The sequence below is a fragment of the Phycodurus eques genome, chromosome 16, assembly GCF_024500275.1.
Source record: "Phycodurus eques isolate BA_2022a chromosome 16, UOR_Pequ_1.1, whole genome shotgun sequence".
NCBI lineage: Eukaryota > Metazoa > Chordata > Actinopteri > Syngnathiformes > Syngnathidae > Phycodurus > Phycodurus eques.
Window position 1 is genome coordinate 518,175 of NC_084540.1, and position 27,546 is coordinate 545,720.

Below are 27,546 nucleotides of genomic sequence, written 5' to 3' on the forward strand. Positions count from 1 at the left end.
CGTATATAGCTGAGAGTGTCACAGCAGAGCTCTACGCCTTGCAAGTAATAAGGACCGTGGGTTGTTTTACGGTTGAATTGTTATTCCCTACACGGACGGATAAGAATGCTCCACATTTGGGCTTAAAAGCCTCCTCCTTTGGTGTTTTAATGAGCACGTAGCGTCTGGCGAGTCAAGGTTATCTATTGTTTTTTTAAAGCACTTATTAACAGCAATAAAGCAAATGGCAATCAAAACTCAACGTCTCACCATTTCACTTTTGGCAGACGCAACGATCTTCCTTGTAACGGAGAGGCTCTTCTTGCAACTTTGCGAAATGACACTCGAAACTAAGAGAGTACGTGCGGTTGACAGAAGGACGAGGCGCATCGAAAGCAAGGGACATAACACATAGGCAGAAACAAGGCGGGAAAGAACCGATAGCCTGTCGACCGTCGGGGTGAGGGGCAGCGCATCTAAGTGGACCGAGGCCCTCGCGGCTCTTCCTCTCCCTTTCATGGAGTGCCAAAAAAGGAGATTAGACCAGCTCGGCTTTCTCCTACGGTGTCGGCGGCGGGGTGGAGGATATCGGGAGGGTCAGCGGACTCGTCCCTTCCCCGCCTCCCCTCGTTTCTCTCCCCCACGGATGACCCTCTCCGGTGGTATCGGCTGGACCCAAAACCAGAGCGAATCACATCGCTTCATTCTCTAAGACAGTACGTCAACTCTTTGGAATGACCTGGATTTCTGTATCAATTGCTCGCCAAGTGTGAGCCGATCTTCATTTAAGTCGCAACAACAGACTAACACAGTCTGCTTGAAACAATAGCACACAAACAGCACATGCTTATAGTTTTATTGGACACACCATGCAAACATTCACAGGCTAATGACTTCTCACTCTGATTGGAGTCAGCCATCCTGGAGTCCAATCGATGTGACGAGACTGGAGGCGTTGGTTAAAGCCGGAAGGAACACGCAACCCTAGCCTACAGTACGTGTGGAGAGAAAAAGACACAGCCGCCCGACATCAAAACCTCGTCCCAAATGTGAGGTCGGCCGGATGGGGGAATCACGGTTTAGGACTGCTTCGCTCCGTCGGGGCCTGGACACATTACTATTATTGACAGGAACAATTGGCTCCCAAGTTTATCGAGATATTTTGCAAGAGAACTTGAGATCATCATCCGTCTACTTACTGAAGCTGAACAGAAGATGGTCGATCCAACAGCACGAGGACCCAAAAGAGAGGGTTAGTCAACAACAGAATGGCCTCAGAGGAAAATTCCAGTCCTCGCATCAACCCCAGACAGCCGTTCACATCCGATATCCCAAGAATATTGCTGAACTGAAGCAATTTTGCGAAGAGGAAATTCTCACCTGCAACGTTTGGGTTAGGTTATTGTTGCCAAAGAAGGGTCAACCAGTTCTTAAATGCACCTCGCACTGTGACGTCGTTCTGTGCAAACATGGAAACGTGTATTTTAAGAAAGTTTTTTGGGGGGTTTTTTTTGGGTCTATTGTTGCCACTCAGATGACATTTTACAAACAATTTACGCAGAAATCCAGCTCATTCCAGAGGGCTCACCTGCCACACAGAGCGAGTGTTTCAATACTCGGAGCTTTGCAATCCACTTCATTTGGGATGCACTTCAAATTAGCGTTTGACGTGTGTCATAAATCCCTTTGTCACGCATCTTACCCAAATGTGCACACCACTACACTGAAGTGAGGAACCGCTCTTCACGTCCACTGAAACAGACGTCATTATGCAAACGGGCATATCTACAATCGCAATGACACACCGCTTCTCGCTATCCCGCCCTCAACAAGGCAGTCAAACCGTGAGTTAATGAGACCTGTAAACGCCTTCTTTGCCAGTAGAAGATAAAGCGGTTGACCGGTAGCGCTGCCCTGCTGGGAGCAGCGCTCGCCCTCTCGCGGGGCCTTGCGGCTGCCTGATGAGAAAGGCGTGCGCAGACTCGCGGAGGCTCCTCTCGGTGTCAGTCGGGCAGATCCTCGACATAGCCAATCGGCTATCCGCGAGGCCGATCGTTCGTCAGGAGTCGTTCATCTCACCGCTTTGCCCTGCAGGTGTCCTCATGTCCGCGCGTATTCCGTCGCCGGCCACTATTAGCTACATCTGTAGAAGATGACGGGATTCAAAACGAGAGCCGAATGAAGAGATCTTCCTTTTCAGATGTTGGGTTTTGATGGACACTTTGAGCGTAGCGATGATGTATCCAGCCGTTTTCGATATCGCTTGCCCTTAATTCGGGTACTGAGCAACGGGAGCCTCGCAGCTAAACAGCAGGCGAGAGGTTCTCCCCGGGCAACCCGTGAGGCTCGCATGCCAACCGCAACAGCGCCTCGCTGCCACGAAGGAGAAAACAATACGTTCACTCTCGCGCTCACACTGATGGAGAAGAACTGCACCGCTTGATCTCTTAAGATGTTTCGAACCCTCCACAGTATATTTAGGGATGCACAGAAGCCGTACATCAGTCCTCGTACCGGGACTTGTAAAAACTCTCCAATGCGACGATATCTGATACCAGCCTGTCATATACCGGGACGTACTTCACTATTCTGTCCTCCCCTCGGGGTGCGCGTACAGTTTGGCAGATAGCGAACAGTTCTTTAAAAAGAGTCAACTCGGCTTCCTTCAAGCTTTTGATTGACATTCCAGTTGAAGTTAACCGCAAAACAAAACACCCAATAAGTACACACCCTTGGGTCCCCGCGAACTTAATACTAACACCTTATCCAAAGCACCATGCATCGGTGTCGCACTGTCAGCCTTCGAAGAATGACTATTCAAACGCAAACGGTGCAGCAACATTGACACGCCATACTCACAGGTATATAGTGTGTTCTTTTCCTACTCTGTGAACAAAAAAAAAGTTCTATTAGCGAAGCACAATCGCTACTCACGTCTTCTGGTCAAATCTGCGTGTGTTACCTTACTTTGCGTGCAGCACACTGCCCCCTTGGAGGCCAAGGCCAAGGTGTGCACAGCGGAAGGAGAACACTTGCCTCCTGGCAAGTGGAAGAGGCTCATTCGGTGTGGGGAGAAGAACAATACACAACTAACTCAAAGTCATCTGATTGATATTGCGCTTGACCCAAAAATGCAATGTATAATAAAGCTCAACCATCCAATATCAAATAATAATCAGAGTGACAACACTAACACCGTAACGGCAATAGTACCGCCAATATCATCATCATCGTCATCGTCGCCGTCGTCGTCGTCGTCAAGCGATATATTGAAGCGAAACTCATGGCGCGCTGTAAAAGTGTCTATTTTTGTCAAAAGGCGACACTGAAATCCAAAACATGTTGACTCCTCAACCGTCCGCACCGGTTGTGCTCGCGCTCGGTCCGAGAAAGGTTTGGGTGCATCGCCGCTACGAAGCAAGCGACCGGAATAGCGGAAGCGTCTTTCAATTTGACGTCGTGCGGTTTCAAGTCACCGCAGATGATTTCAGCACGTACGGAACAGGGTCACCGGGAAGTCACGGGGCGCTTTTCGTGCCGTCGTACAGCTGTAGCCGATGAAGCGGAAGCGACGTTTGATAGAGCTGTGCGCTCGGAGAACGCCGGGCATCTCCTGGACTCGCTTTGCTCTCGCTGGTTGAAATTGCAACGGCGCAACTGAAGAACGTTTGTCCCGTGTTGTGCGTTTTCCAAAAGGTGCTCGGGACTCTTTTAACGCACGCGGCGCAACGTCGCCAGTCAACTCCGAACGGTAACCGATGCTTGACGGCTGCGCGCCCGCGATCCCCGGCCTTAGCTAATCTTATCGTGAGAAACAATTGCTTATTTATTTCGCCCCTCGTGTTGTTTTGCTCCCTTAAATTCGAATGAAGCCTTTTGTTGTTGGATGAAAAAAAAGATGTAAGTGAAGCTCCGCTGCGGGATTGTCTTCCCCAAACTTTGCTCTCCGCTCAAGTCAACATTTCTCCTTTTTCTACTTCATGACAACTCCTGTTGGTTGCTCTTTTTGCCTTGCCTTTGTACTTAAAAAGGTGATTTCGAGAGTGGCGGTGCACCGTATCATGAAAGAGATGCACATTTGGTCCGAATCTGTTCCATTTCGCAACACTGCAAATGATTTGAAGCGAAGGAACGTGTAGAATGAGCAATTTCCATCTCCAAAACACCCAGCAATGGAAAATGGTTGTCATAACAGCGTGAAACGGCTGCTTACGTCGCCATCTTGGCTCACCTGTATAAATCATAAATCATACACGATCCCCATGCAGCTTCAATGTGCTCGTGTTCAACGATCGTGGTCATTTTCGGTAAAGTCATGCAATCTGCACCACCATATAATATTTCCAATTGGATTTCGCAATATCTTCATCTATGCAAATCGTGAGCGGAGTCGACTGCGTCACGTTTGAACGTCTCGCGGATATCGTGACAATCATTTCAAAATGACTCCAGCAACGCGAGGCTAACGAAATATATATTTCCAATATTGGGAAGTATTGATTTTTCGAAAGGTGAGCTCTTACCTTTGGAACGATGTTTCGCGTCTGTTCGTCCCACTGCAATGGCCCCGAAACGAAAGTCCGAACCTCCAGCCGAGACCGCGCAGATGCGGCGTGCACGCGCATTAGAGGCAACTCGTGCGTTCAAACCACTTGACGGCATCCTATATGATCTATTCTATTCTATTCTATTCTATTCGGGATCAAAGCGCCGCGTTCTGCCGACTGGGAGCGTTCGAATGCGAAACTTCCGGCGAAGTCCAAAAAAGGAGAATTTGGAGCCCCGGGGAGACCCGACAGGTTTCTCGGGCCCGCTTCGTTCATTTGGCATCGAAGGCCGCTTAGCAGGCGAGTTGTGGCGAAAACATCCTTTGAAATGATTTTCTCGGCTGCCGCGTTCACATTTTCCACCTTTTGCAGCCTTCGCGGAAAATTGCGGCCTTTTTTGGGAAACACGAATACGCGCTTTTCATTCAAATGAATGCGGATTTGAACAAAAAGACGCACGTGGATAGATTTGCGGGATTTTTATGGAGCCGAATTATTTTTACAAAATGTTGAAAAATACACAGGCGTTTATTATAATTCATCCAAATGCCTTTTGATTGATTGTTGTTTTTAGTATTTGCCTAGGTTTGGAATTCATTGCGATGGCAAAGATGTCGCGTGTGATGTCCAATCGTATTTCATCAGCTTTGAACAAAAAACAGCCGCTCGTTCGAAATACAACATTTTAATAGAGAAAAGAAAAGCGACAAATACAACGTAGCCCGATGGCAGAAAATGACACTGATCAAAATACAGCGAGAACGATCATAATTGAAAGGTTTCGCTTTCATTCAAAACCTACTAAGTAAAGAAAGTACATATTGGCGGAATAGATTTCCCAACGTGATTGAATACGGAAGAGATGTCAACTTGCTCTCCTTCAAATCGAAATGCGCTCGCCTCCTATTTTGCTTCTGCTTCTGCTTCTGCTTCGACGTGTCGCTTTCCAAGTCCGCGTGAGTGCGCGCGTGTCACTGCGGCGTAATGACAGCCGGGATTTCGTCGGAGCAAGTTGGGCAAACAAGCGCAAGACATTTCCAAGGCGAGCATGTCTCCGCTTTTGGCTTTTGTCAAGCAACGAAATAACTCGGATCATCGAAATGGCAGCGCTTTTGTCACTTTTCCTGCCGATTTGCTTCTTTTTAATCGGCGAAACGACTGACTTCCTCCTTCGACTGCAGGTCGGTCGCCGTCCCCGTCCCCGTCCCCGTCCCCGTCCCCGTCCCGTCCCGGTCCCGGCGCAGGCTCGCTAATCCCCCCCCCGCCCTCGGCGCCCACGCTTGACTCTGAGCCGGTGTTTAATCCCCTTAAACCCCGCAGCTGCCGCGCCGCTTCTTCCTTTTTCCTGCGTTGTCCTCGAGCACGGTCGGCCGCCCGCGAGGCCCGTCGACGCCCGCAACTTTGGCCGCGACACGCGGAGCGAGCGGCCGAAGTCGGCCGAAGTTGGCCGGAAGCGGCGGGCGAGACTCGGCGCGAGTCCACGCGAGAGACCGCAGTCCAAACCGGGGGGGCGATTTCCATGGAAATAGCAACAAGTCCGCTTGGATTACATGAAAAACAACAGCCACGGTTGCCGGACCGGGCTTGCTTCCGGGTTTCTAAGGCCGAGCCCGTTCTCCTCCTCCTCCTCCTCTTCTTCTTCTTCTTTTTCTTCTTCTTCTTCTTTTTTTTTGTAAGAGTGGAAAATGGCTCTCTGAGAGGGTTTTGGCACCTTTCCCTACGCCACAATGGTACGTGCTGTGCAAACCAATAATTTGCTTGAAACCTGATTGTAGCAGGCTTGCATTTGGTGAAGTGTATTGCTAATGTGTCCGTGTGCGCGTTGGTCCCACCGCCTCACGTTGACGTCACGTCATCGCTAACACATCACATCGCTAACGTTCGCCGTGATGTGACGTCATGAGCAAATTTCCCATCTGGGTTTCCTCCATCTCTCTGAGCGGCTTTCGATATGCTCCCGGCCTACGATTAATATTTATCTCATTATTATTAATATTAATATTATTAATTATTATCTCATACGGGCAAATGTTGCGTCAAGGTTGTTGACGTGCGAAGTGCTCGCAAAATCCAAATGAACTTGGGGAACTTTTTGTGTAATTGTGCAAAGTGTGTCCTTTATGCACGTCGGTTCGTCGTGCAATTCGGGGATATTCCCAAACACCACGGAGCAAAGTTCGCGAGACCCCTCTGGGGTCATTTCCTCGCCTCCTTTGACCAATTCCAGACCCAAATCCACGATCCCCCCCATTCGCACCAATTGTCAACTGTATGGATGCGAAACCTTCCCGCAGACTTTCTGCCACTGTCGAAAGAAATCGGTGCAGTTCACAGATGAACTGTGATATCGCTGACCCTCGGATGACTTCTATTTTCTCTCCTTTCTAACGTTGAACTTGAGCCAGAACCTCCCGCATACAACCTTGGCGCTTCTCAGATACCGGAAAGCCATCTGATTCGCACACGAATACGGGAGGTTATTAGTATGAATCGTTATTTGTTTACAAGAATCCGAGCTAATGTGGCAGCCGTTCGAAAAAAGGAGGCAGAATTCACGTGGGATTATCTTGACTTGTGAGTCTCCCGCGACGGCAGCTCGTCTTATTTGTCAAAGTTCGCCACACGGAATGTTGTGCCGTGTGACCGAGAGCGAATCTTCCTCGGTGACACGCAAACACCACTCAGACGATTTCGATCTGGTTGTGCAAATGAGATGTTTAAGCTCTTGCGCGGTTGCCCCCGATAAGTGTTGTGTGTAAAAAGGTCAAATTGAACATCAAAACAGGACAAAGAAAACATGTCTTTCCATGCAACTACGGATGCATGAACACAGACGGCAACATTTTGGGCCTTCTTTGTGTTTCTATATACAGCGCAACACATTTATTTGTCTATCGTTAATGTTTTTCCTCATAGGAAATAATGGAAATAGTCTATCCCGGGCTCAAACCGTCAGCATCGTAAAACCTTTATTAACTGCAGCTGCAATTTCAAACGTAACATTTGAACTGGCAACTAGTCCGACGCGTACCCCACCAAGTCGGCCGGGATATCAGGCGAGCGCGAGGAAACGGATTTGCATCATTCGGGAACATTTTGTATTGTTTTACCATTGAAAAAGAAGTTAACCCCGATGAACATTAAGATGTCGAAGCCATAAAACACACAACATTTGAACGGCGAAGGCGCATGGCACTTTGTAACCTTCTGAATTTTCACGTGTAACACAAGCTCACGGGCTGAGGTCTCATGAGATTTGACGTGCGTCTTGTACGACGGCGGTTGTAACGTCATAATTCCAAGTTGTATGGCTTCAGGGGCGTCTCTGCGTGCGTGCGTGCGTGCGTGCGTGTGCGGCCTGCTTGGTGATTAGCGGTTCGTGCGTTGTGTGATTGCGGTCTTGACTCCTGAATATTTTCTCTTACGCCTGTCTTGGCCTTGACATTTCCCTGGAAAAAGAAACCTTTCATGCAAAAGCAGTCATTGAAAGGGGAAAACTCATTGATGCCTGTGTTTAGCATTTTTGTCTGATAAACGAGGGCCCGATGGATACGAATCTTTTTAGGCCGATGCCGATTCCGACACTTGGCAGGGAAAAAATCGGACGAATTGGTCGATGAATTGAAAAAATATATCCATCCGTCCGTCCGTCCGTTATCCGAGCCGCTCATCCTCACGCGGGTCGCGGGCGTGCTGGAGTTTTTGCCAGCTATCTTCGGGCGGGAGGCGGGGTACACCCCGAACCGGTCGCCAGCCAATCGCACGGCACATAGAAACAAACAACCCTTCGCGCACGCATTCACACCTACGGGCAATTCAAGAGTCTTCAATGAACCTAGCACGCATGTTTTGGGATGCGGGAGAAAAGCCACGCAGGCGGGGCCGGGATTTGAAGCCGCAACCTCAGAACTGTGAGGCGGACATGCTGAGCAGTCGCCCACAAAAGCTCCATTGTGTTATGAAATATCTTTTTGGTTATTATCGAGAAAACGATGGGAAATGGATAGAGCTGGACATCAGCTCTTATATGAAACTTTTATGAGCTATTTTCATTGTCATTATCATATTTGTCCAAACAAAGATACCTTTAGTTTCGCCTGGCATTAAAAATGAACAAGAAGCTGAAGAAACAAGGGGTCAGATATGTTTTCCATGACGATATGAATTTTTTCCAATAGTATGTTTGTACTGCATTTATGTAGTTTACTCCGACTTCACACTGTGCATTTCAAGCTTTTTATTCAAGCTTTTAGTATGCGGTATTCTTGTATTTGATTTCTCCTATCGTAAACAATACATTGTGCACCCACGGTCCAGTGCTGTTGTTCATTGCGTACGGAGCCACGGCACTCAGAAAGTGGACCTTTTCGCGCCGCTTGGATAATAAGTGCTTTCCCATTTGCATGCGGCTGGCTTTTAATTGTTCCGGAATTCCTCGATTTCCAGAGTATAGCCCCTTTCCAGGTCGGAGCACTCCAAGCTGGGCGTCCGCGTGGCACGCACCGAGGCTAACCTGTCCCACGGTATCGATGCTATCCATCTCCGACTCTCGTGCGCATCGAATGCAGTTTCCCTCGCGGCACGGGAGAAGCCAGCGCATATAACACCGACTGACTGACTTTTCTCACGTAGCCTCGGGAAAGCCGCGGACTCCGAGGTTACGTCCCGGCGGCTAACGTTAATGCGCGCGAATGTGTCTGCGGGAGAGAGGACCTCGTCAACGCGGCCCTCTCGAACCGTTTCGTTCTTCCGGCTTCCACACGGTTGCGTTGCGTGCGCACAACTTGTCGGAAGACAGGCAGTCCTTGACTGCCGGCCTCTAAAACACCGTATGAACTGTCGCGGACGTTTTTGTTGAGTTTTTTTAACTACCGATACAGGGGGGGGAATGATACCGTGCCGTTTCTTTTCACGTAAAAATACCTCGGTACGGTACTGGTATCGGTACTTCAAACAAAAGTAATTTACTCCGAATATTCATAAGTAATTTGAACGAACGCATGTTTGGCGATCCCGGCGCCGCTCACCTCTGGTTAACGTCATCCAAACATGCGATATGACGTTCCGCCTTCATGGGGCGCGAGACGTACGACAGCCTCTGGAGAGCGCAAGAGCAAAAACATATATGGGGAACGCCCATATATAAAGGATGCTCCACCCAGAGTTCCTAACTGTCTGCAAGGTATGCAAATGACAGATTTGAGTCGATGACAGAGACGAATAACCGGCCATGTTCTGAAGTCACTCACGAGGCCACGCCCCCTTAAAGGCACACCGCTCAGAGGCACGGTTGTGACTTTCACGCTTTATAAAACAACCAGTTTACTTATTTTCATTGTCTTTCGTCAACTTTGATCTCGTTATCGTTTATACTACTATATTCGGTTATATTTAGGAACATTTACACACACACGAAAAAATTGTCTTTTTGATGTTGAACAGATAAATGGAATTTCAATTCATTTCAATGGGGAATAGTGATTTGATATGCTGTCCCGTTTATCGCTCCAGAGACCCAACTATTTGCATACAAGAAAGCAGAAAGTAAGTGTTTCATACTATGTAACATAATACCCTTTAAACCGAATTCTAAAGGAACAAATGTCCAAATTGTGCAAGGAACTAATGTTATACATTCATTGCGTCAATGATAGACGTTGATGTTATAGTACTTCAGCGTATCAAATAAAGACACATGTTGCACAGTGTTAAGTAGTCTTACTCTGTCTTCGCAAGTCTCCCACTGTTAACACTCTCACAGTTACCCCTGCTTCAATTATCTATGAGTTGCACAGGACATCCAGGCGACACAGCAGCTGCGTAACAGAGTCATCGGAATCGGCTTCATTTGGGAACGAGTTGCTATCTGCTGCTTGCTGTGTCGTTTTCATTTGAAAATAAAATCACAGCAACAATACATGCCTGTTCTCTCTTCTCACTCCTCTTTAGGGCCTTAATGAGGAATTACAGCCAATAGCATTATTCATTAGGCAGAGTTTGCCAGCTATTTATCACTGCAACAATATTAGCATATTTCCACCCCTTTTTTTTAAGCATTCATAACCAGGTTTAGCATTTTTAATAATCTGGCATCCAATGCGTCTCACCAAACTGAATGCTGAAACAGGACCAGTGGCGAGCCCCGGAAACATCCTAAAAAATCCTTTTAAACACACGCACGCACGCACGCACGCACGCACGCACTCTGCTCTAATTACCGCTTCCCTCCCTGCGTCCTGCCTTGTATTCATCACCCCTTAGATACAGGTGTAAAATATCACATTTTCCCAGCATTTCCCCCTGAGGTGGCGTTGGCTCGGGCTCAGACAACACCAATTTCCCCTTTCATTTTTTTCAACAAACAACATCCTCTTGCCATCCTTCCCATACTTTGATGCGCTTGCCACATCTGCACAGGTTTGTTCGCTTGTTAGCAGGTGAAGAATGAGGATGCAATTAAGGCGGAATGAAGTGGGACGAGGCGAGGTCCGTGTCACGTCCTCGCGGAAGCTCGACAAAGCGTTGAGCTCATCGCCTCAAAACGGCAGCCGAGCAATCGGAGGTCTGTTCGCTAATTGTGAGGGTACCTGCCTCTCACGATCGCTTGGAGACCGTTGAGACCCAGGTGGTTTATGCGCTCCGGTGTGTGAAGCCTGAGAAATGGCGACGGCTGGGCCATATGTATATGTGCTCTGTTTCATCCTACGCCATGAAACCGGGCCAACTTCAGCTTCATCCCTAATTAAGAGCTGTCATCCTTTATGAGAGGTGGAGATAACCGAGCAGGCAGATGAGGAACCCCACAAACCAAGATGAATACTGACTACGCACTTTACGGTACTTGCTTTACTGCAGTCAAATGCTCACTTGCTGACATCTCTGTGCAGTGACCGATGGGGCATTTGCCGCCCAAAGAAATCATGTCCTTCGACGATGCGCCCTATGCGACAGGCCAAGAATCTTTGCATGGTCACTTTTATTCAAGCGCTCCCTACTGCTTGTTTAATCCACTGAAGTCTTCGTCTTTGGTGTCTGAGTTGAAGAGAAGCGGAACAACTTTGCAAAGCACATCTTCGTATCGGTCCGAATGCTTCAGATTTGATTGAAAAAGGGGACGTGTTAACACTTCAACGCGGAGCTCATGTACAGTGAACACGATTTCGGTGCATTGAAGAGAAACGACGCGAGAATGCGACGCTCCAGGGATTGGTAAATAGTACGCAAATAAACAGCCACGGGGGTGCAAACCGGGGAGGGGGGAGTCACAGCTTATCGGCCGAACTTTGAGTAGGCCACGTCTCCTGTAGGGTCCGCTCTCACTTGACAACACGCGCTGTGCTTGGGCTTGCTTGCAACATTACGTCTAGCTTCGTCTAAAGTGAGCGTTCTACCCCGTGCTCAGGCATCGTACCCTTTTCCAGCTTCAGCGCAATTGCGAGAGGTACGCTAGAGCGTGGCATTACGTTCTATCCGTGAGCCAGCCAAACTGGAAGCCCAAGTATGCTTCCTCCTGTTCCTCCTGCCAGTTTTGAATGATAACCACCTCTTTGCACAACGGAAAGAACCAGAACAAGTAGAAATAGTCCACAAAGTCAGGAAAGCTGCAGCCATGCAGTATTCTGTTATGCTTAGAGCAGCGCAGTGTGGATGCATCGTTACTGCGCTTACAGGAGAAAATGAGGATTCGCTCATGACTGCGCACCGCTGTTGTCAGTCTTGTTGCGTGCATTTCTATGAAGTACTGCATAATATTTATTGCAAAGAGAATAGGAAGCTCGATTTAAAAACAAACTCAATGAAATTGGCACGAGATCGGTGACAAGCTGGACGATAGCGAACATACTTCTTGCTGTCTGAGGAACGCACTTTTATACATCCAACGACGTTGGCTAAGACATTTTTGGTTTTATTACTGTCGCTTCAGTATTCGTACGTCTCGAGTGCTTCGTTGATGGGCTACGTTGTTTTTCCGCGTCGCAATTCTCGGGGTCCTGACTCAGGGAAAGCCGCTGTTCCCCACACACGTGAAGACTTTTGGTCGTAAATATCGAACGTCTGTGTAATTTAAGATTGTCGACCCCGACCTGTTTCGGGCCCTAAAATAGGGACGAATCCACATCAGACCTAAGGACAATCTTATAAAACGTAAGATTGTCTGGCGTTTGACGTGCTCGGTCGGGGAGGGGCAAAATCGGCACAAAAGCGGCGTGACTGTCTTCGTGTGTATACCGAGCCCGAGGCATCTTTTTTTTCATCTCTGTCCTATCCACAGGATCCGATGGTCCTTTCTGACCACAATCCAAACGGATCGCAATAAGTAAGACGTTTTTACCTTCATCTCCACCCAAATCATCCAAAAATCGGGATGAAGATTATTGTACCGAACGTCTGATGCTGCTGATGATTCCAGTTTGTTATGTTTGTATTCTTATTATTCAATTAATATTGACAGAATAGGCGGGTGGTAGAGGTTTGACAGAGCCAGCTTACTGTTTTGTCTCTTTTGCTTGCTTTAGGCTCGTCAATTCTCGTCTCGAACTAGTTTGTGTGCCTAAACTCTCAGTTTGGACAGCATATAATTACCAGAATTGGTTTTAACGTATTTAGTTGTTGTTGTTTTTTTTTTTTTTTTTTTTAAAGCTGCTGTCATAGCATGATATAAATCCCCCTGCAAGAAATAGGATCAAGCTGTGAATGGTGAACACTGGCATACTGTATATCCTTTCATCTGCTTATCTGGTTTGCTAAAGGTCAGAAAACATTGAACTATTTCCACTCTCAGTAGAAACAAAACGTTAACTCAACTCCACTTTATATTAGCGCACTTTAAAAAACAACCGCAGCCCTAACACAGTGCACAGCGAATCAAGACTGAACATAAAATACAATACAAGCTGTTGATTGGGGGTGGGGGGGGGGGGGGGGGCGCGTGCTTTCTTTTGGTTTAAGCTTTTATTAAATGGAAATCCATGTTGAGTCTGAGCCAGAAAAGGCCACTTACACGTGAGGCGCATTGCTGTGTGACAGAATACTAATGTTTGACTTCTCCAGTGCTAATACGCCAAATGCTGCAAATATATTGGGCTACATGGCAACAGCAAAACACATATTCCAATCTGTTTGCATCACGTATTACGCTTTCAGCCCCGGCGGTTTTAAACCTACGTCAAACGTTCACATCTTATAAACACTCTCCATCGACTGAATCTGGTACCACTCCATGCTGTACAGAATCTCATGAGCAAATGCAGTGTTTTATGTCAATCCTCTGAAAAACAGCAACTCTCGGTCATTACAAGAGATCGCATACTTGGCAGAATGCGATGTCATGTGAAATGTCGACATCAGAGGATTCAACTCCGTGAAAGACGGACCTGGCCGACGGGTTCGCACATCTGCCTCACAGTTCTGGGGACCGGGTTCAAAGCCCAGCCTCGCCTGTGTGGAGTTTGCATGTTCTCCCCGTGCATGCGTGGCTTTTCTCCGGGCGCTCCGGTTTGCCTCCCAGAAACATGCAGAGGTGGGTCGGAATGTGTTACGTTTCCTCACGTAACATTTTGGACTAATTGTTTCCTGTCAGAGTAGTTTGAATGAAAGCATACTTTTTACTTTCACTCGAGGATTTATGTTCAGACGAAACGGTACTAATTGCGTGCGCGGCCTATTGTTAGAATCTCATTTTCGACTTCCGCATCGGGCACCGTCGCTCCAGTCCACCGGGATTACCACAGTTCGTCAATCAAACGACACGAGTCACGTGTCCGCGCACAAAGTCTTCTATTGGTGAGTCGAGACAGCCGCGCGCGACTCATGTTTACATTACAGACTACGAAAGACAACAGCTTTAACGTACAGTATTAAAGCCTCTTTAACGCCATCATTAACAAGCTCTGTCTTGTTTATCCACACAAGTTGTCGCTGTACAATGGCTGAAGGCGGAACCCGGGCAGGCTTTCACCTGTCTGGTTAGCGTGAGCCCTCGCCGGCCAGGACCGCTGCTAGCTAACTCCGTCAGCTAGCCGACTAGCCTCCTTCAGCTTCCAACCGGATGGGCTCAGGCGGACGAGTCTATCCATCTGTCATGCTGTGGTGGATCCTGCTCCACCTTCTGCCCCTTCGTCTTTTTTCTTCTTCTTCTTCTTCTTCTTCTTCCTTAATCTGTCCTTTTCAGCTGCTTGGTCCTGCGGAACGGAGGATCACGAAGCGTGATATACTCCATCTGTGGTTATTTATATTGTAATGGGTGTTTATTGGAACATGCAGGCGGACAGAACACGGTTTCAGAGGCGACAGACAGAGAGAAAAGGAAAAAATAAAAGACGGAACAATAGAAGTATGAAATGATAGAGGAATACGATACCAATGACACGGGTTCTATATTCATGATGAGGACTGCGAAAACGGTGTTCCACCCTGTGAGGAAGCGATGAAATGAAAAAACAATCGGACAGGATAGGACAGGACAGGGCAGCGGAAGTGTGCCAGGCAGTGTGAACAGTGTGTGGTGGGAGTGGCTATACAGTCCCTAAACACCTGGAGAAATTGAGCACAAGAGAGAGAACAGACCTGGAAGTTGACATAGTCACAAGAGTTGTGCATCGTGCTCCAACACCAAGCAACAAGTGTCCTGGAGTTGCTGTGCAGGCATCAAAAGGGAGAGTGGATTCGGTCTTCTCCATCCCATCCACCAATGAAGAAGTGCGAACCATGGCAGGCGGGACAATACCTAGACGACGTGATGCGCGGAGGGAAGGTTTCCACAAAGCGAGAATAAAACAACATCCTGTTCGTGAAGCGAGGCAATATTTCTTTGAAGACTTTGTTCAGAAACCAAATTGTTCATGAACCGCGTTCTTTGTCGACTGTATAGGGATAAGACCCAAAAGCATGTCAAGGCACAAAAAGTTCCCCAAAACACACTGTTGAATAGCAGGCTGGGTTCGGTACACAGGCGCTCAATCATAGAAGGCAGAGGTGTCCCGAAACGTGAGGCAAAGGCGAGGTCGGGAAACAAACATGCACCTGACAACGAGACATAATGAGGCGCAAGGTCAAATGGACAGTAACGCAGGCGTGGGGGGGTACGATCGACGCTAGGTTGCACAAGACGGGGGGAGGGGCAGCACACATTCGGACAATACATCAGTACCCCGAGTCGTGCCCTAATTCAAAAGTTGTTCGTTTGTTTGTTTGTTATGAGCTGTCGCTTGGGTCATATTTTTTTTTGCTTCGTCTTTGAGCCAAAATTTGCATTACGAGCAAGCTTCATATATGAAGTGAAGTGGAAAAATGGAGAGCCACAGTCGCCGATGCATTTTCGGCCGTTTCTTTGAACAGGACAAACAGAAAAGGAAAACACTTGCAAGGAGCACGGGGAAGACGCTAACGCTGAACCAAGCACACGATAAATGGCCAACCTGGATTCCCTCACGAGGTCATGCCCCCTTAAAGGTACGCGGCATCAACGCACTGATGCCAGAGCCATATAGAAATAGCGCGGGCTGTGAACTCACGGCACTGCTCTGTCATTGGTCAAATGTTTTACGGGCACCCTGTTGTTACCCTGCGTCTCCGTTTCCCCCATAGACGTGCGGTTAACTGCGGCGGCTTTGCCCAGTTCTTGTCCAAACGGTTTGTCGTGTGGCCGTAGGCTGTTCCACTCCTCCCAGACCAGGCGTACAGATGCATCGCTTCCCGACAAACCCGGAAAGACTACGTCATCTTTTACAAACGCAAATAAACGGATTGTCTTTTTCAATGTGAGGCTATTTGTTTCTTTATGGTAAGAAGTTGCCACTCGACGTGTGAGATTGTTTTAGCGCCTAATAATGAACTCGTACTGAAGGTACTTCGACGTTGGCTGCGTCGACTAAGTACAGCACACAAAAGCTGTATAAAAAGAAATGTGTTAGATATATAATTGTATATCGGGTTAACATTATACAATATTAAACACGCTGAAGTTCCTTAAAGTGTTTATTTAAGAATATTGGTTGGGATGAGCTGATAGTTGGGTGACGCAATCATAAGCCACATGCCGGTATAGCGCGTAAGGCGGCGAACGAACATTTTGCCCACGCAACAGCGGGCCAGACTTTCTCTTGTGACTCCGACTTTGTGACTTTGTTTCATTGCGCTTCATAAAACCAGCTTATTTCTTGAAACTGTCTTTTATCGTCCTTCCATTCATTGTCTACATCACTAATCCGTACTAGGGTGGCGCGTGATTGCCAGCCAATCGGAGGGCGCATCGAGACAAACAACCATTCACACTCACATTCACACCTAAGAACAATGATAGAGTGTTCATTTCAGCTAAGAAACATGTTTTCGGAATGTGTTAAGAAAGCGGAAACCCACGTAAGCGCAGGGAAAACGTGCAAACTCAGCACAGAAAGGCCGGAGCCCAGAATTGAAGGCAAAACCTCAGAACTGTGAGGCTGATGTGCGAACCACTCGCCCAATGTTCTGCCTTCTTATATGGTGTTTGTATTTCTAGTTTACCATACAGTCCTATTGTTCGTTATTAAACACGGAATCGTCATTTTTGCGGGGCAACGATGGGTTAATGGCATTTGAATTCATTTCAATATATTTCTAATTGTTTGTTTTTTTTAAAACTCTCCATCAAGCCTCTTTTGTTGCATTCGAACGTATGAAAAGCGCTCCGTAAATAAAGTCGATTTGATTCGTAAGCCAGGATGCCGCCGTCTTCGATAGACGGCGGCATCTTCCACGACAGACGGAGGCTGTTGCTGCCGGGAGCTACGTACATCAAACCGTAAGCCCAAAATAAACAATGCCACTCTACGTGTGTTGTCTACGAGATAGATGGCGAACGAAGGATTCGCTTTTCGATGTGTACTTGAACCTGATTTGTTGTGCACAAGTCATTTCTTGGTGTTCAAACTCTTAACAGAAACAGGCACTTCGAATTGCCAGTCTGCCTTCTTTTGCGCTACTCTGTGATTATAAGCAGAGTAAAATATATCCCTCAGCTGGACCGGCCAGTTTAAGAGCTTAAAAGGAAGTTGACGAGGGCACCATTTAGTGGGACAAATGGTTTCAAATGGTTTCCCTCCGGTGTTATCCCACCAATTGATGATGACAAGAGAGGATGGATGCCGAGGCCGAACGCCACGAGCAATGTTGTCTTAGTCACTCGGATAATTCCAATTCTAAATTTGTGCGAACCCTTCATGTGGCTTGCGCTCAACTCGTTACGAGCAATGCGGCCTGTGCTTAGCAAAACCAATGTTAATCTTGCCCTAATCATTCGGCGCTTCGGACCTTTCGCCGAGCGAACGAACGGTAAAATCACACAAGGAGAAGATTGCCCTTCCCGTGTTGCAGTCAAAGGGAAAAGGCTCGAGCCGCAACCTCTCATTCGGCACGATATGAATAGCCCGTGTCTCTCTCTTTCAAACCACAGCTTGGTTGGCCAAAGTCTGGGACTTATTATAGTTGTGTGTTTATGTATGTGTCTGTTCATGTATTTGTTCAAGTGCAATCCCATGTCATAGTTTGCACATGTGTGTGTTTCTGCATATGTAAAAGCTTATGTGACCTAATGTCTGTTTTGATTCCATAAAAATGTGTTTATCTGAAATGCCAGTTCAAATCGCATCGCTTTACATTGTGTTGCTAGCTGTCAGGTATATTTGGATAGTGTATTTGTTCTGGTTTTAGGGTCCATGTTTGTTTCTGCTCAAGATGTGATGAAAGATCGCAAAATACAGATCTGGGAAATAGGATTAGATAGATGCCTTCTTGCCCTCTGTCCAACACCTAAATCAAGAGCCCTGATCTAAACTTGCTTTCTTTTCAGTTATTTTTATTACCTGGCAACTTGAATATTTTTAGAACAGGTTCAGTGGCTTGAAACAAAAAAAACATCCATCCATTATCCGAGCCGTTTATCCTCACGCGGGTCGCGGGCGTGCAGGAGCCTATCCCAGCTCTCTTCGGGCGAGAGGCGCGGTACACCCCGAACTGGTCGCCCGCCAATCGCAGGGCACATTTAAACAAACGACCATTCGCACTCACATTCCCACCTACGGGCAATTTAGAGTCCTCAATCAACCTAGCACGCATGTTTTTGGGATGTGGGAGGAAAGCGGAGCGCCCGGAGAAAAGCCACGCGGGCACGGGGAGAACGTGCAAACGCCACACAGGCGGGGCCGGGATTTGAACCCCGGTCCCCAGAACTGTGAGGCAGATGTGTGCTAACCAGTCGCTCCCCAAAAACATTCACATTTAATAGATTCCCCCTTCAGACTCCAAGTCTCACATTTCTCACAACACGCAAATTGCTTTCAGGTCATGTCTCCAGAAATAGTATGACTTTTAAGTCAAAAGTCAGCCCTAACTTAGTTCACGCCAAATGGGTTTTAGGATATATACTTTAAAGAATTACACAAGATAATTGGTTTGCATAGGTAATTCAAAAGTCATATTTGGCAATGTTGAAACCAGATGTTTATAGAAAAAGACATCCACTTTTTTTTCCTGACATGAAATCGGACTAAGCTTTTCTTGTTTTCGGGTGCTAGGATTGCCCAAAGTATTTCGGAATAATGAGAGAATTAAACTGTATATGTATATCTTCCACAAGCTTCTCACAATAATTTTGGCCCGTTGCTCCTGACAGAACGGGTGTAACTGAAGCGAATGCGTCTTTTTATATTGTGTTTGTAAAAATCTGGTTTCAACTGTGTATCCAGAAGGGCTTTTTTTGTCAAACCGAAGCAAAGAGGAAATCATTTCGGGAAAAGGCAAAATGAAGATAACGGATTTGGGAAAAGAAAAATCACATTTGGATTCACAAAAGGACCGGGCACAATTAAAAAAAAAAAAAAGAAAAGTATATTGGTAGGTATATCTAATTTTGTGAAAGGCCCATCCCTGCTCCTGAATTAAATCATTGAATATAAAATTCACAAAACAATCCAGCAATAAACGCAGCCGAGGCTGAACATGTGTGTTCTGTAGGCAGTTGGGATGTGGCTTAACAGCACACCTTTTCTTCTTATTAAGTCATCCATTTTTAAAAAACCACAACAACAACAACAACAAAGGTACTCGGCCCATTCCACACGGCTCAGTTAGGTCGTTTTTGAGTTGTACTAGTTGTTAAAATGCAAACAAATGTATGAGCTTTTGAGCTGCCAGAGTTAAAAACGAGCTCCAAAAAAAGAAGGAAATAACATTGCTCACCAGCATGCGTGCTATCGAAAGCACATTTCCAAAAAAATCTTGAAATAACTGCCCAAAATGCTTGTGTGGAATACTTGATCTAACAGCATGACTCCAAGACCACGATGGATTGCTTTACGGGTGACCGGGGTCTGAGTATATTTAGGGCTTATACGCATGTAACGGGAGTGTGCATGTGAATCGTGTGTGTGTGTGCGTGTGCGCGTGCGTGTGAATGATTTTTGCTGAATCAGAGTGCAATGCAGGTGAAATGGCAGCGACAGGAAATGCCATTGTGCTGGAGTATTGTGTGCTGCCACCACAGCTAAACATTTTGCTCCCCATTCAAGTTGCAATGAGTGATGGGCTTCGGGCCTGCACAACACATGGGCTCAGGCAGGCGACACACGCCATTCAGCATACAGAAAGCGAGCGAGAGAGAATGCCTTTCAATTGAATGATTTGAATTAGATGTGATTAGATGCGGTGGGACCTCCTCGTAATATAATCGTTCGAAGCGGACCACGACATAACATTTGTCACAATGTTAAAAACAGCTGTTGAACAGTACTATGAAAAGGTATTTGGCCGCCATTAGATCTGTTGTTGTAGCGATGCTGTGATGAACCCATAATTATCATTATTTACCAAAATACAATCCGAAGAAACACACAAACAGCCTTAGCTACATTTTATATGACATACATGAGTTATGCTATCGTACCGCGTACAGCAAAATGCACCTCTGAACCATCCCTAAGAAGAAAATGAACATCTTTATCGGTCATATTTAATGACAAAATGCCTGCTGGGAAAAAGCTCGTAAAAACAAGAACACAAGGGGTGGCCTAATGCTTTTGCACAATACTGAATAGTTGTCAAATTATGAAGAAATAACTGTTGTGTTATTATTTCAGGCAACCGAAAACTTTCTGTTGAATGAAGAACCCTCCAGAGGTCCTGGGATGCCTGAATGCTTTGTTGTATCCGATTCATACAGGGTATGCTTTATTATTATTATTATTATTATTATTATTATTATTATTGTGAGTCATTTGGTTCATTACTCATTAGTACTATGTCGGACAGTAAATATTCAAGCTCTTGGTAATTGCCACAATCCTAATGTCATTCACAGCGCTATAAGTCAGCTGCAAGCCATTACAATCATTATTTCCACACGCATGTCCAACAAAAAAGGGGACCTTTGCAACTTTACAAAATCCCCTTCGCCGTCAACCCTCCCAGGAATGAAAATTATGACCAGAACGTGCAGCAAGTTGTATGAAATGTACAAAGAACAGCAGGACTTAATGGAAGAGATCAGATGATTTGCACAGCATGATAAAAACAAAACAAAAAACGGTAGAAGCGGAGCGAAGAGCTGAGAGGAGAAAGACGACCGGCAATGCGATTGCTAACGAGATGGGAGCCGCAGGTTTTCGAGGCTGCGGACTTTTGTTTTCACTGAGTTAAGACTCACGGAGAATCTGGTTCGCTCCAGAGTATCGTGTGTCCCGGGGTACAGAGATGAAGCATGGTGGCTGTAATTGAGGTGCACGGCTGGTAGGAGCGTTTTTCGGGGGGGGGGGGGGGGGGGGGGGGGGATAAGGGGTAAGAGGAGGAGTGTCAATGTGGCTGTTTTGGATTCCAGGGGCAGTGAGTTCAAGAACATCCACGTGAGGGTGTCTCACCTTCTTCTACTTGTCTGCACCGGGGGAAGAGTCACTGCGTCCCTCTCGTGGGCCGTGCTCCCCTTTCCCCTTTCCGAGGGAGACAGTGCGATTGCTTTATGGGTCATAAATCAAGATCGAATTGAGCCAGTAATGGCAAATTCCTCAGAAATTGCTTGTAGATATTGTTCCAGTAAAATGCTGGTCAACCACTGCATATCATAGCAAAATCCAGATTTAGCGGGAATATGGCCCCTCGCGGCTGTGAGGCAGACCTTTTTTTTCCGTACACATCGTTAGCTATGACACGCCCTTAAGACGCCCAGCATTTCATATTGGTACGCAATTACGTGTGAATGCTGAGGAAACAAAGCGAAATAAAGTAGTATAGCAACTAAAATGCTTTATGAGTGTGGTGAAAAAAAGACTTCTTTATATTATATATATATATATATATATATATATTTATAACTCGAACACTATTTCATACATCGCTGCATATCATAGCAATTCTTGGCTATTATTAGGCTCTAAGCAGGATGGGGATCACATCAGAAACAGCTTTTAAAGTAATGCTATGACATCATCGCTTGAACGTCCATTAGCTTGCCTGCAGAAAAAAAGGTACGTATTTTAGAATCGGTCCCAGATGGACTCAATGCTTACGGTGTCAGCATTCCCACGCAAACAGTACATATCTATCCTGCATCCATCCATTTTCTGCACCGCTTATCCTCGCGAGGGTCACGGGCATGCTGGAGCCTATCCCAGCGACACCCTGAACTGGTCGCCAGCCAATCGCACTCACATTCACGCCTACGGGCAATTTAGCGTCTTCAATCAACCTAGCCCGCATGTTTTTGGGATGCGGGAGGAAACCGGAGTACCCGGAGAAAAGCCACGCGGGCACGGGGACGACATGCGAACTCCACACAGGCGGGGCCCGGGATTGAACCCCGGCCCTCAGGACTGTGAGGCGGACGCCGTGCCGACACATATCTCTCGATGAGCTTCAATTAAGGAAGACGATGCAGCCTCATTGCTAATATCTTTGCCGAACTCATTATGAGAGAGAAGTTTGAAACCTTAATTATTGCGGTTCAAAGTCTTCATCGCACAATTTTTACGATCGTTCGAAAGAAACAAAGCATCTAGTCACATAATAAAGCAAGCAGTGGGAAAAAGTCAGGCAAATGTACCACGACTTCCTTCAAGTCGAAAGAGAAAAGAGCAATGATTTGTAAATTGAACACTGTCAAGCGAGGTATTCATTGAACAATGTGCTTCTCATTATGCTTGGGGTTTTCACTGCTGTAGAATTCTACTGCATCATACACAGAGCTCTTTATATATATATATAAAGACAATACAGTTATGGCTAAAAAGTGTTTTTTTGTTTTTCTGAATGCTTTTATCGAAATCATTATCTTCATCATAAAGAATTCAAATGCCATCCTTTCCCGTCCCTAAAGAGCGAACACCATTTTTGGGCATGAAGAAATAATAGCGTCTCGTAAAATCTAAAGAGGAAGACATAACAAAAGAGAATGTAAAGGAATAAACTGAACATAATGAAGCCACAAACACACCCTGTGGTATTTGTGTGGTGTGTGTCTTTAAGGCTGCGGGGGCCCGGTGTGTGAAGTCAGGAGCTCCGACTCCGGGTTAGGGTTCACCACTGCTAAGTTCATCGTACGGTAAACCGCACGCCAATGGGGGAAATGGAGACAACACGGTGATGGCGATTTAACCGGTGACAGAGCAGCGCCGTGAGTTCACAGCGTCCGCTATTTTCGGATCCATCCATTCTCGACACCGCTTTTCCCGGTGAGGCTCGCGGGACGCCGGAGCCTATCCCGGCTGACTTTGGACGAATGGCGGACGACACCCTGAACTGGTCGCCAGTCAGTCACAACCGTTCGCACTCGCATTCGCACCGTCACCGAGCGGGAAGCGAACCCACGCCGTCGGGGGCCGATGTGCCGCGACGACATCAGTGACTCATTTACATAAGACTTTGGTATTCGTGCATTGAGGGGGCGCGGTCTAGTGCGTGAAGTCGGGAGCTCGGACTCCAGCCGGACCCTTTGCCGCTCGGTGAGCTCGTCGTTAGCGTCTTCTCCTTGCTCCTCGCAAGTGTTTTCATTTTGCATTTGCGCGTTTGGCTGTTCATCCCCTTCAACAGACGACTGAAAGTGCATCGCGACTGTCGTTCTCCCTTTTTTCACTTCACTCGAGTGACGGCTAAGGCCCGCTCGTCACACAGAGCGACAAAACGGACCGAGCTTCGGCTCGTCCGTCAGGGCAATCGTAAGTCAAAGCGTGCAGCGGCGCCTTTTCTGACTGACACACATTGGAGAATATGACCCTAAAAGCACAATCATAAAGATATTCTGCCATTAAAGATTCTAAAAGCGAAGCATTCTTCTCTATCTAAAGTCACAATTTTGAGAATCTCGCTCTGATTGGGCAAGTGCAGCAGTCGTAAGTTTGTGACGGAGGTTTGTCAGGAAAGTCCCAGGACTGGCGTCACAATACAAATATAATTCCAATTGAAACTACAAACCAGGAGTTTTCCCCTCGGAAGCAATCCAACTGAAGTCTAACACCCTTCGCCGGCCTTCTCTGCCGTCCCGGAATCCACCTTGTCGTCGTCCACGTATCATCGAACGGAGGCCTCCTCCTCGATGACCCCCTCGTGTTCGGAAAAGGGGGGGGGGGAAGGCCACGGAGCCAGGTCGGCGCAGGAGGGAGCTTCTCCGGCACGGCGATGTTCTTCTCGGCTCGGGATTGTCGAATGCGCGAGGCGTTGCGAGAAGGTGCGAAGCGATGACGAGTCGCGAGTCTCGCCGCAACCCTCGCCGAATAAAGAAAATGGCGCAGCATCTCTTTGTCGACGTGTCGGTTGATCATCTGGCCCACGTCGAAGTGGGCGGACAAACTCATCGTTGGTCGTGGGGGTTTGAAATAGATCTTTTGTGGAATATTTCTGAAATACCTGGTGTATTTGTTGGGAAAACTTCAAGCGCTCAAGTTACAGACACAATTGACTTCAGAAGTCCATTTTTGGAGCGGTCGAGAGTCTTTGGCGGGTCACTTTCGAGCAACGGCGGATAGACGTCGAGCCAGCCGCCGCGGCCGCGGCCGCGTATCGCTTTCTGGCCGCGCTGTTATTCCTGCCTGTCGTATCGGAAAAACTCGGGATTTCCATCCTGAACCGAGCGGTTTCGAGCCGACACTCCTTTATTGGTATCGTTTGAAGCCTCGGTCCCGGCAAACGCGTGAAAAGCGTCTGGCTCGAGCGGGTGCTCCTCAATGAGAGATGAAGTCACACGGACGGACGGCTAAATGCGTGGCTCGTTTGAGGGGCGCTCGCAGGATTACGATCTGTGCTCGCGAAGCCTTCCGCACCCGTGTTGCTGTGAATGATTTGCATGAACTCCAAAAGGAAAAAGAGAAAAAATCCGGTGCGGATCCCCTGTTGCGGTGTCCTGTCGTTACGGTGGCTTTTGTGTGTGTTTTTCTGGCTACACGAGCGCCGAGTTTCCCCCTGTGATTTCCGCTCGGAGCCCAAACCTCCTTTTTGTCGGACCTGCGCAGGCCTCGTACCGTCAGTCTGTGTCGGGCCCCCGATTCGCTCTTCTTCTTTATAAAACGACTTCGCTCCCACCGTACATTCGGGATCCCGTCCAAGAAACTTCCGTTTGTTTGTTTTGTTTTTGTTTGAATGGGACGATTTTTATCGGTCGCTACTGTGAGCGTGCGACAAAACGATACACACGTTTCTGCTCGATGGTATTTGGATACCGCTCGATTATACGTCTGCCCTGAGCATTTGGCACGCCGTCCCCTTTCAACTCCAGTGAATTCCGAGCGTTTGGCTCGGCCTCGCGTGAAAAGTGCAGATGCGGCCTCCGGACGGGGTGAAAAACGGTTCAGTCGGTGGATGAATAGTCTTCGCTTCATGAAATAATGCATCTATTCACACGCCCTTCAATGGCTGAAGGTGTTCAACCCGGAGCGAAATGGAGCCTGGCCGAAATGATTGCAAGGCAACAGTTGAAAACAACATGTGACATATTCGCGTCGAGCCCAATTGGAGCACTGCGAATCCACGTCGCGAGGAGCCGCGGCGAAGCTTCGCTCGGAAAACGATTTGTTTTCATGACGCGTTTACGGAGCGCGAGTCTCCAATATGCCGATTTGCTCACACGCCGCAAATCCGAAGTGTCAGTGAACGCAACTGGAGCGCATGACGCTAGCGTGTAAGGAAGCGATGACCTCGTCGTTAAATGCCCGAAATATGCGCGCGATTTGAGATTTCGGAGTCCAATTGAAAGTGTGCAGCGCGGCGTTCGACGAGAAGGGGGTGGGAGGCAAACTTTTCCCCCTGAAAGTTTGTGTGAGCGTTCTAGGCGGGGTTACTGCGAGCTTGCGGCACGGAGCGAGAGAAGCAGGACGGCGAGCGATTGCCATGCAGCACCGCGCCGAGCTTCCATCCCGTTTCGATCCGATCTGCGCTTCTTCTGTGTGAAAACCAAACTCGACATGTACTCCCCGTACTGCCTGACACAGGTAACCCGCCTCCTCCGGTTTGCGTCGCTTTCGCCGGCTTCGCTCGCGCTTGCCGTCCGAATTCTACTTCGCCCAAACCAAAACAATTTCGAGTCTCACTCACGCAAACTTGCGCTGCGATACTTTTTGTCGCGCGAGTCATACGCCGTGTTTTTCTTGTCTTTTCTTGTCTTTTCTTTTCTTTTCTTTTCTTTATTTTAGAGGAGGGGGGAGGTGGGAGGGGGTTGGGTGGGGGGGGGGGGGAGAATTGGCGCTTATTCCACAAATGTATTTCATACAAAAAGAAGGAGGAGGAAAACGTCAGACTGAATTCGGGAGTTGAATATTAGCGTGCGTGCGTGCGTGCTTGCTTCCTAAAGAGCTTTGCATCTTCTCAGATTTAATGTTGACTTTTCCATGCGATGGGACACGCGCGGCCTTTGCCAAGTTCAACGTTTCGCACTTGAACGCAACACGTGATGTGTCTTGCAGAGGATCGAGTTCATGGTTTTGTGTCTTACTGGAGGCGTGCGTGCGTGCGTGCGTGCCGCGCCACGCGGGGGTTGTTGGTGTGCGACTTCACCAACAACTGTCATTTTGTTCACATCTGTGTGGAAGTTTTGCCTCTCTGGTTTGCTCGAGTTTTAGGAACCTCGAAGGAGCGAAGGAGTCTGAACCGCCCCAAAAAACACGCAAAAGTTGCTGCTTGCTGTTCACGTCCTTTCAATTTCCTTGAGTTGAAATTAGATCATTTCATGCTGCGAAAAAAATATCTGAATTTATAGATATAAATATATATATATGTAATATCATAATAACGCAATAGTATTGATTCCGGAGTGTAGCTATAATACTTGAGTGTGTGTGTGTGTGTGTGTGTGTGTGTGTGTGTGTGTGTGTTTCCCTCCAGCTGACTGTGATTAGGTTTTTTTATTTTCAAAATGTTTGATCCATCATCGATCTATTTTCTGTCCCGTTATTCCTCATCAACATTATTATACAATTTTGAGACAGTCCTTGCTGAACTCGCTCTCTTCATACATAAACTACTATTACAATACCAACATTACTTTTATCTGTTGTAAAATAATGGTTCCTATCGTGTTTTGCAATTTGAAAGAAAAACAAATATATCTCTATATTTTAGAAATGTAATTGTTGTTTTGAAAAAAAAAGGTTCTTTCCCATTTTGATGTATTGCTTTTGTGTTTTGAGTGAAACCTCTGTTTTCAGGTGAATATGATTCTAAGTATGTTGCAAATCATGTTGTGCATTCTTGTGCTGTTAAAAGGCTTCCTTTCATGCAGTCGACTTGTTCGTCCCTCATTAGGTTTGCCGGTGGTGTGAAATGCATTCCGGATTTTTGCGCACAAGTTACCGCTGACCTGCTAACCGAGGCGATGGCCGCGTCTTTCGCATACGGGCGATCTTATGTCTGGTTTCCACTTAAGAATATCACCTAGGAAATATCGTCCTCTCGGTGGCAGCACAGAAGGGAAAGTTGATTTATTCCCCCCAAAATCTTTTCCCCGCTTGAAATCACAATGTTCCCGAAGCAGACGATAGAATTGGCTGTTCAGTGTGTCGACCGAGTCGAA

General features: G+C 47.2%; 2 protein-coding genes across 16 annotated transcripts in view; one reads left to right on the forward strand and one right to left on the reverse strand.

Moving 5' to 3' along the window:
- Nucleotides 1–5,742, reverse strand: part of gadd45gip1 (growth arrest and DNA-damage-inducible, gamma interacting protein 1) — a 29,547-nt gene extending 23,805 nt beyond the window's left edge. The window contains exon 1 of the mRNA XM_061700308.1: nt 4,503–5,742. Within this exon, the coding sequence (XP_061556292.1) occupies nt 4,503–4,641 (139 nt within the window). The 5' untranslated portion in view covers nt 4,642–5,742. The remainder of the gene's footprint in view (nt 1–4,502) is intronic.
- The window catches only part of nfixb (nuclear factor I/Xb), a 136,778-nt gene continuing 114,709 nt past the window's right edge, over nt 5,478–27,546 (forward strand). For 4 of the 15 annotated variants that reach the window (XM_061700302.1, XM_061700293.1, XM_061700296.1 and 1 more), the window contains exons 1-2: nt 5,483–5,707; nt 20,639–20,722. In XM_061700302.1, coding sequence (XP_061556286.1) covers nt 5,627–5,707; nt 20,639–20,722 — 165 coding nt within the window. In that variant the 5' untranslated portion in view covers nt 5,483–5,626. Of the gene's footprint in view, nt 6,257–20,638; nt 20,723–25,636; nt 25,970–27,546 lie in introns of those variants that run through there. The other 11 variants (XM_061700292.1, XM_061700294.1, XM_061700299.1 and 8 more) reach the window with 10 other exon arrangements.